This window comes from Ursus arctos, unplaced genomic scaffold, assembly GCF_023065955.2.
Source record: "Ursus arctos isolate Adak ecotype North America unplaced genomic scaffold, UrsArc2.0 scaffold_1, whole genome shotgun sequence".
NCBI lineage: Eukaryota > Metazoa > Chordata > Mammalia > Carnivora > Ursidae > Ursus > Ursus arctos.
The window spans coordinates 20,050,568-20,066,461 of NW_026622763.1; the positions used below are offsets into that span (position 1 = coordinate 20,050,568).

General features: G+C 33.5%; 1 protein-coding gene across 2 annotated transcripts in view; it reads right to left on the minus strand.

Moving 5' to 3' along the window:
• Positions 1 to 322: 322 nt before the first annotated feature.
• The window catches only part of DARS1 (aspartyl-tRNA synthetase 1), a 58,046-nt gene continuing 42,474 nt past the window's right edge, over positions 323 to 15,894 (minus strand). For both annotated transcript variants that reach the window (XM_026510069.4, XM_048214541.2), the window contains exons 8-16: positions 14,673 to 14,784; positions 13,700 to 13,834; positions 11,529 to 11,676; positions 7,952 to 8,098; positions 6,643 to 6,685; positions 5,210 to 5,290; positions 4,025 to 4,136; positions 3,750 to 3,821; positions 323 to 994 (exon numbers count right to left, since the gene is read on the minus strand). In XM_026510069.4, coding sequence (XP_026365854.1) covers positions 903 to 994; positions 3,750 to 3,821; positions 4,025 to 4,136; positions 5,210 to 5,290; positions 6,643 to 6,685; positions 7,952 to 8,098; positions 11,529 to 11,676; positions 13,700 to 13,834; positions 14,673 to 14,784 — 942 coding nt within the window. In that variant the 3' untranslated portion in view covers positions 323 to 902. The remainder of the gene's footprint in view (positions 995 to 3,749; positions 3,822 to 4,024; positions 4,137 to 5,209; positions 5,291 to 6,642; positions 6,686 to 7,951; positions 8,099 to 11,528; positions 11,677 to 13,699; positions 13,835 to 14,672; positions 14,785 to 15,894) is intronic.

A 15,894-nucleotide genomic window follows, 5' to 3' on the forward strand; every position in this document is an offset into this window, starting at 1 on the left:
TAGGGAAAATGAGAGTGCATTTTAGTGACATTCACTAAATATTAGTACCAGTTAAAAGTCAAATAAAATTCTGCAATATTTTTAAATCTATGTGGAATAAACTATTAAGCAACCCAAGCTTTCAGCTTTAAGAATTCTATCCTCTTATACCCATCTGAACTTATTATCTCGATATGAATACATGTTATGAATATATCAGCTTTCATTTGTTTTTAGGCATTTACATAAGCTAGTTGTGTACTTTTTCTTTTTCCAAATTATAAATGTCAAGAACCAGTTACAAAATCAGACTGCCATGAAGTTACACAAAGACAACCATGACTAGCTTCAAAATTTTATTGAAATTCAAGTTAGAATTTAACAATTTAATGCAGCATTATATTGAATATCTTCTAACCAGTATTCCCACCTGCTTTACATGATTTCTGGGCACAACTTTAAAGAATTGATACTTTCTGCCTAATTTTCCACGATATGCCAATTATACATTCATTAAAACCTCAGATACTTCCCTAAAATTGTCCTTATTTCAATGTCAGAATTTAAAAAAATAAGCTCAAATATTGAAAATTTAAGACATCATAGCCACTATAATATAGAAAAGGAAAAAAAAACTTACACAATCTGAACTGTTTAAAATTGTTAACATTTATTATAGTAATGCAATATGAATTTTTAACATAACCATATGAAATTTTCATTAAAATGTTCAACTATTTCCTACTAAAGCATGTCTAAAGTTATAAAAATCTTTTTCTTTTAAAGTAACCTATAGTGAATTAATCCAAAGTAACTGTGGCACTTTAGATAAGACATTTACTCCATTGCATATTTTAAGTAGCTAAGGGATAGCCTGATCAATAGCAGGTTACTGGAAAGAATAAAAAAAAGCACAGCTTTCTTTAGGGAGTGAGTCGTTTGGGATCACGGGGGAACATTGAGGTCTGACGAACATTGTGCAATCCCAAAAACAGCATCGTCACTCGTTCCAGCCCTGGGGAAAACAAAATAATCATTAATTCCTTTTTTGAAAACCTTTCAGGGTCTTACTTATTGAAACTACCAACACAGTATTACTAGTCAACAAAATACTTCTATTATTTTGAGTTTATTTAAAATGGAACACCTGGGTGGCTTAGTTGGTTGAGAATCTGATTCTTGATTTCTGCTCAGGTCATGGTCTCAGAGTTGTAGGATCATGCCCTGAGTTGGGCTCTGTGCTGGGCGTGGAGCCTGCTTAGGATTCTCTTTCCCTTTCCCTTTGCCCCTCCCACCCCGCCCTTGTGCCCCTATGCATAGTCTCGCTATAAAATAAAGTAAAATAAGATAAAATGGACTGTTTTGGGTCTGATTCAGAAATAGAAAAATTGAAATGATGCTGTATGTGGGAAGGACTAAATGAGATATCCTTAAGTTGTCTGGATTCTGTGAACTACAAAAATCTTGTAAACATCCAAAACTTACGATTTAAACAAACACAAAAAAGCCATTTTATAAGTCTATATGTGGGGCGTCTGGGTGGCCCAGTCCATTAAGTGTCCAACTTTTGATGCTGGCTCAGGTCGTGATCTCAGGGTTGTGAGATCAAGCCCCACATCGGGCTCAGGTGCTGGGCACGGAGCCTGTTTAAGATTCTCTCTCTCTCCCCCCTCAAGCCCTCTCTTTAGGAAAAAAAAAGTATATATACAGCATATATATACATGTTTGCCTATGTGTTTTCAAATGGGACCAGAATCTTTTTTTTTTTTTAAAGATTTTATTTATTTGACAGAGAGAGAGACAGCCAGCCAGAGAGGGAACACAGGCAGGGGGAGTGGGAGAGGAAGAAGCAGGCTCCCAGTGGAGAAGCCTAATGTGGGGCTCAATCCCAGGACTCTGGGATCATGCCCTGAGCCGAACGCAGACGCTTAACGACTGAGCCACCTAGGCACCCCATGGGACCAGAATCTTAATTATGCAGTCCAGGCAATCAAATTAAGAGTCATAAACTTGTTCAAGGAAATTTATTAATGGAAATACCAAAAATATACTGTAATTCAATAGATATGTAACATGGTGGTTCCTAAACTAAAAGATTCTAGGATACATTATTGTAAATGTTCTAAGTGCAGAAGAGACTGATTTTGACTTGTGACTTAAATATTGTATTACTGGCAAAAATTAAGATCAAATACCACCTAAGAAACAGCAGAACTAGCAAATGAAGCTTCGTGTTGCAATTTATCTATTTTACCCAAGTTGCATAAGACATGTATCACAGAAAAAAGGCAAGGTCAAAGAATATTTTTACATAGCAATGACTTAATTTTAAAGGAATGCATTTAACTTCTAAAACAGAAATAAAAATAAGACAATTAACATTTTTATTGCTATTCCTTACCCAAAAAATCTGCATATATTTGAACCTTTATTATAATAATCTAATATTAATCTTAAAATAAAAACACCATATCCCATCTTCCCTTCAATCATTAATTACCAAAAAATGAGTAGTATCTGATAACCATTCAAATGTCCTTCACAAGTATGATTAAAATTTACATTGTCAGTCACAAAAGTTTGCAAAATAGACAAAATACACATTACTGAATACTTTAAGAGAAAATAGTTGTCACTCTCCCATTAAAAATTAAACTATATATCCAATGTAGCACTGTTTGTGATAACAAAAGGCTGGTATCAATCCACATGTCCATCAGTAAGAAGCTGGTTAACAAGATTATGGTGTACCCTTTCAATGGATTAATTCTATGTAGTGTTAAAAAGAGACTGAAAAAGTCTTTAAGAAGTGATAAGGAACAGGTTACAAAATACAGTAAGTGAAAAATGCAAGGTATTGAACAATTTATATAGTATGCTACAATTTGATAAAAATTGTATTTTTAAAAGTGTATATTTTTGCATATGCAAAGATTATTTTTGCAAAGGTAAGAAGAAAACTAGAAACAATAGTTTCCTATAGGGAGGTGTATACACACTCTTCCATACCCTTTTAATTTGATAAATTTTAAAGTATTACCTATTCACCAACCCCCCCCAAAACAAACAATAAACAAAAATTTTAACAAAACTATAAACTCAGAATTCTTTTAAGAGTCTCTGATATGGACATCCAAAACTGAGCTAAACATTTACCCTTTTATTTATTTATTTTTAAAAGATTTATTTTTTTAAGAAATCTCTACACCCATTATGGTGCTCGAACTCACAACCCTGAGACCAAGAGCTGCATGCTGCACTAACTGAGCCAGCCAGGCACTCCTTACCCTTTTTAAGTCACAGAGTGGTATCTTACATATACTCTAGAAGCAGCCCTAAAAGTCAATGAAATGTTATATTACAACAAAAAGTTTAGCAGCAATCTGAGCTAACTTGAGGGAGAGCTTTAATTTGGGCTAATTAGAATGAACTCATGGATGCAGAGAGAAAACAGGATACTCAATTTATAAAGTGTTTTGCTTCTAAACTCTTCAGAGGAAAAAAATGGCTAGAAATGTATTACAATATTTTAGAACACACAAATTAGCTGTTCATTTTGTTCCCTGGAAATCAAATTTTCATTTAGTCACAACTCACTTAAAAATTTGTTATAATTCAAATTTGTACTACACTTAGCATGCATGGACTTATTTTTAAGCAGTAACAATATACAAAATTTAGTTTTTGGAGTCTAATGCTGAAGAAATTTAGTTAGAACTGAATGAAATCTGGGTTGGAAATATATTGTCATAATATTAAAAAAATATTACCAATGCCTCCGCCGGCATGAGGAGGGGCTCCAAAGCGGAAGGAATCAATGTATGCCTTAATTTTCTCCAAATCTAGAAAAAAACAAAAACAAAGTTAAATATCAAACATAATGTATCATCTTACTTGGTAGCTTAAAAAAAAGAAGGTACAAAAGCATTTACTGTTCAATAAAGATTAAAACAAATGATGATGTTTCTGAGAAGTCTTTAAAAGGTTTAAAATGTGTTGTTCTCACAATATACATTACTATCCCAAATATATTTAAGTTGTTTACCAATTCCATGATGTAAGGCTCGCTCTGTCAGCAACTGAGGATCATGTATTCTTTGAGCTCCTGATAGTATTTCTTCTCCTCTCATGAACATATCGTATGAGTTGGATTGTCTCTTCAGGGAAAAGCAAATACACAAGCACACTCTTCAAGTGACTGTCATTCTATTGCCATTACTCATGAGAAAAAAAAATCTCGTTTGCACGAAGAACAAGTCCATTTTTCCCTACAATTAATGATGCAATCTGCTCCAATAAACACAACTGTTTCTCTAAAACAAGGTTAAACTAGTGAGAGCTCAATTATAACTTCTTCCTTCCCTCTTCGCATTCTATGCTCCCCTTCTTCTACACCTTCCAATAACAAATCAGAGTACCATTTTCTAACTTGTAAAGTAGTGCTGATTCTTATTTCACTTTATCATCTGAAATATTTTCAGGTGTGATATGATTTTGGGTCATTTTTGGAACTTCAAATTATCAACAGGTGTTAGTCTTTTTAATTAAAAAAAATTTTTTTTTATTTTAACAGAAGTAAATGAAACATTAATTTACCATAGCTTAACCTATTCCCGTATCAGGTTTTAAGTTATTTTCCCTGTCTTTGGATAAACCAATGGTTCTCAAAGTATGATTCCTGGATCAGTAGCCTCAGTATTACCCAGAACTTGTTAGAAATACAAATTATCAAGCTCCCCCAAGATCAGCTAATCAGAAAGTCTGGTGAGGAGGCCCAGTCATCTGTGTTTTAAAAAGCCCCCCCAAGTGATTCTGATGCACACTGAAATTTGGGAACCACTGCAATGGAAAACAGTAAAAGGCCACAAAACACAAATTGATGAACTCTAAGAACAGAATGTTGTTTCTTAGTTCAAAGTCAACTATAATATGATGTGTTAAAATCTGCCAGCAATGATACTATTTATTATTTATATGGCATTTCTTCCTCATAAATATTCAAAAACTGACCCTTGAAAATGATTTTTAATGTAGGTTTTGGGACTAATTTTTAGAATATTCACATTTCATGGTATCATTTTGACCTGAATTGACAGAATACATATAACAATGGCCCATTAAAATTGCAAATTACTGATGAAAACCATTATTCCCATGGTACAATTTAACATAGTCACAATAAAGTTTTCCTTCTTCCCCAAAACAAGTTACTTAAAATAAAATTACTTACAGGATTTCTTGGGTCAGGCATGGTATAGAAAGGTCTTACAGCCAGTGGATATTTATCAAGAATATAAAAGTCTGTATCATACTATAAAAAATGATTAAAATTAATTTTAAAAAATTTTAACAAAAGTAAAAAGGCTAACATTTTGATAATCAACTGTCCTTTTAAGAATAAGTTTTGTTCTTCAAATTACTATAATTATACTGTATATACAATAAGTATTCTTCTTTCAAGTAATAACTGTATCCTATAGTATTCTGCCATCATGTTATATATAAATTTCTCCAATACTTAAATTGTGGGAGCTATCGACTATTCAATCATAGTTCAAATATTTGTTTTCTTCTTTTTGTTTTGGACATGTAATCTCTTTCCAATTTCTTCCCCATTGAAAACTATGTTGCAATAAACTTCTTTGAATTTCATTTCTTTTCTTTGCCAGTCGAATTCATTTACTCTTTCAGATGCAATTTGTTAAGCTTCTGTTAAATTATCCTAAATCTCTTTGGGTTTTACAAAAACGACATTAAATCTATAAATTACTTTAAGAAAAGGGACCTCTTTTACAATATTCATCTTCAAAAAAAACCTTGATTATTTTCCCAATAATTTAAATTTTTGTGCAGACATCTAAAAGAAATTTGGTAGTTTTCTTCATATGCAGACTATGATTGAGATAAATAACAATAACATGAAATTATGTCATTTTTGTTACAAAGAAATAATTACCATATGACCTAGATTTAATTTCAAAGAAACCAATCACATTTCAACTGTTTTGATGTTAAACATTTCTGCTAAAACTCAAGCGTAGAGCGAATGTCAACAGAGCTGACAAACTGGAATCCGTTCTGCTGAAACAGCATTTTAAAGGTGTAAGTATAAACTCGACACTGCAGTTTCAGAAATAGGTTAGCTTCCCAGTCAATTTTGAGTGCAGCCAGCAGGAGGAGCTCAAGGACTGTTTTCATTCATACACAATTCTCTTAATTTCTTGGAAGACCACACTAAGTTCAGCTTTTATCTGCTTTGGAGTTTTAGAAAATGAGATAGGAAAGTAGCTTTCACAAAAGAGGCCGAAAAGAAACTCACTCACCTTCAAGTCCCATGAGTCATCAGGGGTACTCAAGGAAGCCCATTTCTAAATAATTTCAAATCATCTGATTGTTTCTGACTAATCTGACAGTCTGACACAGAAAGACCTCAGTACAACTTAGTATAAAAATTGGATACTGAGCTAATCAAACTGACTGAGCAAGGCCTGTCTGAATATATTTTATTTTTCTAAGAATTAAAAAAAAATATTGTTCCCTGTGTTTTTTAATTTGTTCTCGTATCTTACCATTCTGTAAGATTATTCCCCCTGCAACTGTTCTTTAGTACCAGAATATGTTTCAAATTTAGAAAAAGAAATCCAGCATGCACAAGAGTCCTACCTTTTCCTTTACCAAACGACCCAACAGTTTTTCATTTGGTGTACTGAAAACCAAAAACAAAGACAAAAACAAAACCCCCCATGAAATTAGGTGTTTGAAGATCAAATAGCAACCTAAAGAGTTTTAAGTTAATAAGGCCCCTCTTATTTGAGGTTCTCAAAGGATAAAAAATTTGGTAAAAATACATAGTTGTCTATCCTGCTCCTTTTTTAAAAGGCAAGTTCAGTGACAACATTTAGTAGTTGCTGCTCAAAAATATTTAAATAAAACAATAAACAGATGTAGTAATTCATAGATTCAGAAATAACATGGATGAAATAATTTCCTACAATTATATATAATTAAAGTTCACTATAGCAACAAAGGCTATTCTTGCCATTAAAGTGGTTCTACTTCAAGATGATCTCTCCTTTTGTTACTCTTTATCAAAGGTTTATAAAACAAAAATTGGTATTTTCAAGTCTTTACAATGTAATAGTGTTTCTATGCTAAGAGGCTGTTACTTTAGCTTCTATCTTTGGTAAGAACAACTGCCAAAATACTTAAGAAAATATTGCTCAGCTTAAAATTATTATAGAATTTATAGTTTGCCTTAAAAATGTAATCTAGCACTGAAGGAGATGCTTAAAACCATAAATGTATACTTTTGTTAAGCAAAAATAAAGGGTTTTGAGCAAAATATGCTTAAAAAGAGCCGTAAAAAAGACAATAACCACTCCTTTCAATCCTATAGCCATACAAATTATTGTGAGGGCTTAAATATTTTAATTTAAGAACCTCTGAGAAAAATATAAGTACCGTAGATAGTAATTTATTAAACCACATAATTTATTCAAAATTATAAGTTATATGATCTGAATTTAGATAACATAATACTATATAACAAATAAAGAACAGTTATTTTTATAATTTTTGGAGATATTAATTTTATGCCCTAATCCTGTGTGCGGATGGATTAAGACTGCCGTATACCCTAACACCACTGATTTTAGAAAGAGAGGTAAGATATTAGATGATAAAAATCACAGCCTAAAGTCCCTATATATTCTTTAAAGTGTTACAAATATGGGGGTGTGGTAGGGTCAAAAATGGTGTTTATAAACAAAACTATCAAAGCTCAGGCAAACCACATTAAACACAATATTTTATTTCACATCACACATTAAACAAAATAGCATCATACTATATACCGAAGTTAATAAAACTGAAGTTTATCAGTTGGGTGGAAAAAATCATCATTCATTAATATACTCATTCATTCTTATCTTAAATGTAATTACTAAAGTTTAAAAAAATCACAAAGTCAAACCTCAGATCTTCTTCATCTCCCATTTCGATTCCAGCTTCCCTAAGCATAGCCAATGCTTCACAATACTCGAGTCTTAAAGTTGGCTCCAAAAATTTGAATGGCTCACATGGGAATTGTTTATTCACTGTCTGAATTTCAGTTTGAAACCTATTTGTACAATGACAGAGTTAATAAAAAAAAAGTGTCATGTTCTCCCCACAAGAGGTCACTGTGGCAACATATAAACATAATTTTTTTTTTAAGATTTTATTTATTTATTTGACAGAGAGAGAGCCAGCGAGAGAGGGAATACAAGCAGGGGGAGTGGGAGAGGAAGAAGCAGGTTCCCAGCGGAGCAGGGAGCCCGATGTTGGGGTCAATCCCAGGACCCTGGGATCACGCCCTGAGCCAAAGGCAGACACTTAAACAACTGAGCCACCCAGGCTCCCCCAAAGTAACAACATTTTTAACATTTCACAGGAGTCACTGTATGTGCAATGATGAGGAAAGCGCAATCTGTGTAGGTTCAGGGGTGGCAACAGCTTCATGGTCAGTCAAGTGCCTTTTCCAGCTGAACTACTCAGACCCGCGGACCCTCCTAGCTATCTGGGGAACCCATTCCCTAACGGCCGGCTGACATGGACCCAAGAGTCTACTCTACATACTATTAGTTCTATGTGTTCCACTGATAACAATCTTAAAATTAAAAAAAAAAAATCTTAAAATTCAGAGGTAACGCAAAAGGAAATGCTTTTATCTTATTTATTTTTTTGGGGGGGAGGCAGAGGGAAAGGGAGAAAGAGAATCTTAAGCAAGCTCCATGCCCAGTGCCAAGCCGGATGCAGGGCTCAATCTCACAACCCTGAGATCATGACCTGACCCAAAATCAAGAGCTGGACACTTAACCAACTGAGCCACCCAGGCATCCCTAAAAAGAAATGCTTTTAGAGAAAGTTATTTTGTGTAATATCAGCCTCAATAGAAAAATCGCCTTAGAGACTTTCAGGCTCTTTTGTAGTAGTAGAAACAGCTAAGAAAAAATATCTGGTAGGTATTGAGTAACTAGCTATGTCACATAAAATCATCCTTTGAATCTGTGTATGCACCAGGAAAAAGTGTTATCAAGAAATTATTTACATCAATGATGAAATTTAAATGCTCAAAATATTTAACACCTTTGTTAGTCTCCTCTTATTTTGTCACCACAGTGGCATTAAAGGATTAAAAACTTGATAACTCATATCAGCTAACACTGTAATATAAAATACCCATTTTAAGAGGTATTAAAAAGAACTGATTTTTAATCCTTTAACAACACTTGTTATCCTCAAGGTAGACCAAATTAATGAATACTTGTCTTATCTTCCCCCATTCCCATTATACTGTAAGTCTGTGAGTACCAATTTCCCATTTTAATAACCACTATAGTACAGTGTCTAGCCTTTAAACAGCAGGCATAAGGCAAATGTTAACGGTATTGAATTGTGGAAGATCACATTTTAGTAAAATTTAAAAAGTATTATTTTTGCCACTTATGGATGAAATGATAGCTGGGATTTGCTTCAAAATAATAGGGGGTGGGAGAAATGGGTAAACAAAATTGGCCATGGGTTAACAATGGCTGAAATTGGGTGATGAGTACCTGAGGGTTCATTAGGCTAGTCTCTATTTTGTATGTGCCTTGCAATTTTACAAAATTAGTAGAACTGAAAAAGTGTGTTTATATTCCATGAAAACAGTAGAAACGAAAACATTATCATTTCCTGATTAGTCTTCTTAAAGACTTTCACAGGAGCAATAAAAGTTAGCCATTGATTTATTCAAATCTTGCTATAAGAAGGGTTAGGAAGATCCTAATAACTAATTTCTAAATTGCCTTTCTTTACTTTGGCTATTAACCCAATCACATCTATCAATATTTTAAAATACATTTGTCTATTATTCTTCTATGAGAGATAAGTACTAAGGATAAACATGAGAGGTACATGACATAAGCCAAGTAACCCAACTTACAACAGACAGAGAAACTTAAAATTCCTAAATGACTTACAGAATATAAAAAGAAAGCTTTTATTTCTAGGTTGTCACCTTAAATCCACTTGAAAAAGTCCAGTGATGATGGTGTCTGAATCTCTAATTTGTAAACAGCGGTTTGATTAATGCACGATTAATGCTTGATCTGTTATTACAAAAACTGAAGTGGAAATTTCATATCCCAATATTATAGAGAGTAGATATCAATACCCAAAATAAATGAGCTTCAGAAACGTTCTTGAATTATAAATGTGAAAAGAAAATGACAAAAGCTCTGTTCCTTCACTGTAGTTTCAAAGGATGTTTTATTTTATAAGGAAACATTAGTTGTTCCATAGACTATCTGAATGAAAGTTGCTTAAAATAAATGGTATTGAAATGTTTCAGAGAACAGGGGTTTAAAAAAAAAGGCTGTCTACAATTAGCTAGTCATCAATGTACCAATGCAATGCAGAGAATGCTTGGAAAATATCGGTGCTTATGCTACAAGATTTTTGTAAGATCAATGATTAATTTCTGTGTCCTTGAAATTACTCATTAGACTTGCAATGGAGTAAATAAGAGTCATAGTATTTTTGAACTCTTTTTAAGTATCAATGAAGCATATCCAAATACATCAACAATTAACAGATAAGTCAGTGGTCTTTAAATAAAAATTTCAAATACAGGCCTTTGTCAGTTATCAAAGTGCTAGATAAGTCTACTATAGCCTACTTAGTATCTAAGTACTGTCTCAAGTATGGAGAAAGGAAAAAAAGACCCTCTTGATCCTACTTGTTTTCCATTTTCTTTTCCTATTTTCTCTGTGTTAAACATCATCACAAGTAAACACCTTTCAATGACCTTTAAAGGAGAAACTATTTGCCAGTTTAGAGGGTATACGTAATGTGAACATTTTACATAATTCAATTTTCTGCACATCCCGAACATGTCTAATAATTTTCTATAAAATTTTTATCAACACATTATTATTACCACTACTAGTTTAATAATAAACTGCTAAAAAGTAACATAGGCTCTATTTCTTTCAGACATTCAGGACATAATACAAAGGAAAAAAACATAGTTAGGCTGGTTCACAATCTGGTAAACTTCCCCACCAAAATAAGGTTAACTAGCTGAAGTCCCAACTGACTTGGATCCAGAAGTACTATTTTGACTGTTCATTTTTTCACTAATTAACTATTGATCATCTAAATGGCAAGTCCTCTCCCCGTCGTATATATATGTATGTTCAATATAAACTTAGTTCACATTACATGTTTCAATTCAAGAATTACTTTATTTTTTGGGACACCTTGGTGGCTCAGTCGTTAAGCGTCTGCCTTCGGCTCAGGTCATGATCCCGGGGTCCTGGGATCAAGCCCTGCATCAGGCCCCCTGCTCAGCGGGAAGCCTGCTTCTCCCTCTCCCATTCCCCCTGCTTGTGTTCCCTCTCTCGCTATGTCTCTCTGTCAAATAAATAAAATCTTAAAAAAAAAAAAATTAAGAATTACTTTATTTTGAAGAACCCAAACTGGTTAGACATTAAGTCCATCTAGGGATATACAATATTTGTTTTTACCTTTTTTGGAGTCCTTTGAATATTTGTACTAAGGTGTCAGCAATTTCTTCCACAACTTCATGGTAATGGTAATTAAAGGCCATTTCAATGTCCAAACCAACAAATTCAGTTAGATGTCTATGGGTATTCGAGTCTTCAGCTCTGAATACTGTTAACATTATTAAAAGAAATAAATAGTAAATGGTGTTTTAAAGTTTTGGAAAAATTGGGATTTAAATACAAAATTTTATTTACTAGTACTCAAATGGTACTATTTTCATATCATTATAGGGTTCTGGAAAGACTTGATAAACCACGTATTTCAGCATTCTCTTGGACAGCACGTTCATTACCAACTCTGACAGTCATGCAGTAAAAGCTGTAACAAACATAAATTAATAAATGAGGCTTTGGAGAATCCTAAGGGAACGTAAGATCCTGAAGTGCCTTCTCAATAATTAAAAATAGGTTCAATATAGTGAGTTCTTCTCAATGTTATTACAGCTTGACTCAAGCTAAAAGAAATCTGTACCAGCGAAGTAACATTATATATATTCCAGCCATTACCTCTGTCCAGCTCTACTGTCCTCACTGCACTTTCCTCCTTTGCCAGTCTTCCTGACTCTAGCTCCGCTCTATCTTTCACATCGCTTTAAGATTAAAATTTCTACAACACATCCTTGCTCAGTAATTAACTAATTAACTACTAATCATCAATGGTTCCCAAACAACACTGTTTAACAGAACATAAAATGTCAAAAAAATCTACAACCTTTACGCTTTCGTATGTAATCCTACCCTATAGTATCCATTTCTTCTCAACACTAAGTAGTCTTATTTTTATTTTCTCCCATGCTCTTTACTCATTCTGCTTCTGCTGACTAGAATGTCATTTCTGTAGTCTGTATCTCCCACTCTATTCTTAAAGCCCGCTTCAGTTTGCATTTTCCTTTATGGTAACTACAGCAAATTCCATCTTCTCCCTCTTTTTATACTATCTATACTACATAATTAACACCAATCTGCTGATTGTACAACACAATTTGATTATTTGCTGTGAAAATTGGTTGATTATTCCCTGTGACTGCTATATGTATGCATGTCTTATTCTGTCTTGGGCGAAGGGACAATGTTTATTCCCTTGTCACTTAAAACATGGTCTACAAATTGGCAGCAGCAGCAGTACCTGAGAGCTTGTGAGAACTGCAGAATCTTAATCCTCCCTCCAGACCTATTGGTCAGAATCTGCATTTTAACAAGATTCTCAAGTGATTCGTGCACACATTAACATCTGAGAAGTGCTGGTTGATTTTTCTTTTATGTACATATTATCTAGCACAAGGCTATGTATGCAGCAGGCATTCAACAAATTAGTTAATAAATTCAGAAAATCAACACAAGTAATGCTCTTGCCAGTTTCTCAAACAGCAGGCATTTAATTTTTATTTAGCTATCAAAAAACTTATATATATAAAATAACTTGGGAAGTTTTACAGAATGAAGCAAAGCTGATTTTTGCTTATAATCGGCTTTATTAAAGAATCTACGTGATTATGTGTCCATGCTGAACTTTTAATTTCTAATGGACTTTAGCATATTCTCAGTAGTAAGAACAGTACAAATAGTAATAGTTAAACAGAACAGCTTTGAAATAAAATTGGTAGCAAAGTACAAATAGAGGTATTTTTGTAAACTTACAAGAGTAGTAAGGGGCTATCAAGGACAACAAAAGACATTATTTGGAAGACTGCAACTACTTGTTCTTTCGTGTTCATGAAGAGTTGAAAGGCGAGTCCAAACAGGAGCTAATTCTAATTACACTGAAATAATAAATAATATACTCAAGGTGTACTTCAGAGGGTATATATTTTCAAAGCATGCATTTTTAAAATGAGATATTCCCAAGGCAAACATTTTCTTCAGCAATCTTCTATAGGAATATAAAATGCTTATGAATCTATTCACATAAATGATGTTCAACTACTTAAAGAACTATTGAGCATACAATTTTTTTTTTCAGGAAATGTCTACCCAAGCACATTGTCATTTTTACCTAAAAGTCTAGTGTTTATATAGCCAACATAAAAAAGGATTTAAGCTTCCAAAATGTCTGTATGTAAAATGTGTTCCTAAAACCATTAATTATGGTACAATTATTAAATTTTGAGAAAACCATACCACCAAAATCTTACCTGGTCCAATACAGAAAACCTTCTCAAAATCAGCACAAATACACATTTGCTTGTACAGCTGTGGGGACTGGGCCAGGTATGCATTATTTTTAAAATATGACACAGTAAATACATTGGCTCCTCCTTCACTGGCAGCTGAAATGTAAACATTTATGCTATTATAACCAACTGCAAGCTTATCAAATTTCTAATAAAAACAGTTTATACTTTTAAGAATTTCACTTATAAAAAGATAAAAAATTTCAGAGAAACCATAATCTATATATGATTTATACCTGATTCTAAACCATTTATATTTAGGACAGATTTACTTCTTTGGCTATACCTTCACTTTACTTCTTCAAATGTACACATTCCCTTTCTGCATCAATTTCAAATCTATTAAAGCTACTTTGGAGTTGTAAACATTTTTCTTCAAAAAGGAGAAAAATATTCTTAGTAATTTTTGTAAGTATCAAGAATGCAATGTTCAATTCTTGATTTATAACTAAATGCCATTTGTAACACATTTTTTAGTGTTATTTAAGCAACTCTAAAAAAGGGCAAAATGATTAAAATAAGGTTCTCATATGAGAATGAGAATTAATGAGATTTTCCCACTTGTATTTAGTAATATCACAATGCAGTTTATACAAAACAAAATTGCAATACCAATTTAGAAATAAACCCACATAATGAAAGTAGTTTCTGGTGCAAACTTACATAATAACAATCTTGCTTCATGTGTTACTGCCTCATTTTATAATCACTATCACATAATGACTTCTGAAATAAGGAGATACTGTATTACTGATGTCAGCGATACGTAACTGCTGATATATATATATATACACAGAACAGTCTTCAAAATAAAAAGTCTCATGGATAAACCTTAAGGGACAGTTGGGATTCTCAAATTAAAAAAAAAATATTAAGCAACTTGAGAGCAAGCAAATTTATTTTTAGAAATCAAAAGAAATGTCTTAAAGCATACCTGAGATAATTTTAGGAGTTTGGATCTCCACAAAACCCTTGTTAATTAAAGTTTCACGGAAAAGATGGCAGATGCCAGACTGGAGACGGAAGACTGCCTGACTAGTTGATGTCTAAAAGACAATAATAAAATCAAGTGAAATCAATTTGACACATTAACTGAGATGGAGTATTTTCTAATCAGGCCATCTGAATGGGAAGTTCACAAAGAAAACAATTCATTATATGAGAGAAAAGTTAGGTTATATGACAATTAGTATAAGGATATATCTTGGAATTTTTCTTATTATAGGAGAATGGCAATTTTGCTCTTTAAAATCTCCAACATCTCCAATTCGACTTTGCTGAGAGTCTCATAAAAGATTAGAGAGTAGTTTAGACATAAACTAAGATGCTTAAAAGATTTCAAGTACACAATGCTTCCCAAAACGTGAAGTCAAAGTAGGGGTTAAAAATGTGAACACTTAGGGGAACCTGGGTGGCTCAGTCCATTAAGTGTCAGACTCTTGATTTCCACTCCAGTCATGATCTCAGGGTCATGAGATCAAGCCTTGCATCAGGCTCCAAGCTCAGAGCTCAACGGGGAGTCTGCTTGAGATTCTCTCTGTCCCTCTCCCTTTGCCCTTCTCCCCTGCTTGTGTATGCATGCACGCGTGTGTGCTCTTTCTTGCCCAAATAAATAAATCTTTTTTTTTTAAAAAAGATTTTATTTATTTATTTGACAGAGATAGAGACAGCCAGCGAGAGAGGGAACACAAGCAGGGCGAATGGGAGAGGAAGAAGCAGGCTCATAGCGGAGGAGCCTGATGTGGGGCTCGATCCCATAACGCCAGGATCACGCCCTGAGCCGAAGGCAGACGCTTAACGACTGAGCCACCCAGGCGCCCCCCAAATAAACAAATAAATCTTAAAAAAAACAACGTGAACGCTTACAAGGGCCAGACAAATAACATAAATGGAATAAATGAATGATACTTCCTGGGTTGCGCAGGGCATAGCAGAGGACATAATGCCCTATCCGGAGTGCTAGCTAATGTGGCCATGCCACAGTACTGCCAGATTCACCTCCAACTTTTTGAGAAAAGCCATCTAGATTTAATGTGTAAATCCCCACTTTTCAACAGTGGGGATGAACTTAAGTAAATAATAATAATAAAAAAAATGATGCCAAAGAAAAATACTTTGGGGCCAAATTCTACAGGCACAACCAATAACTTGTGTGA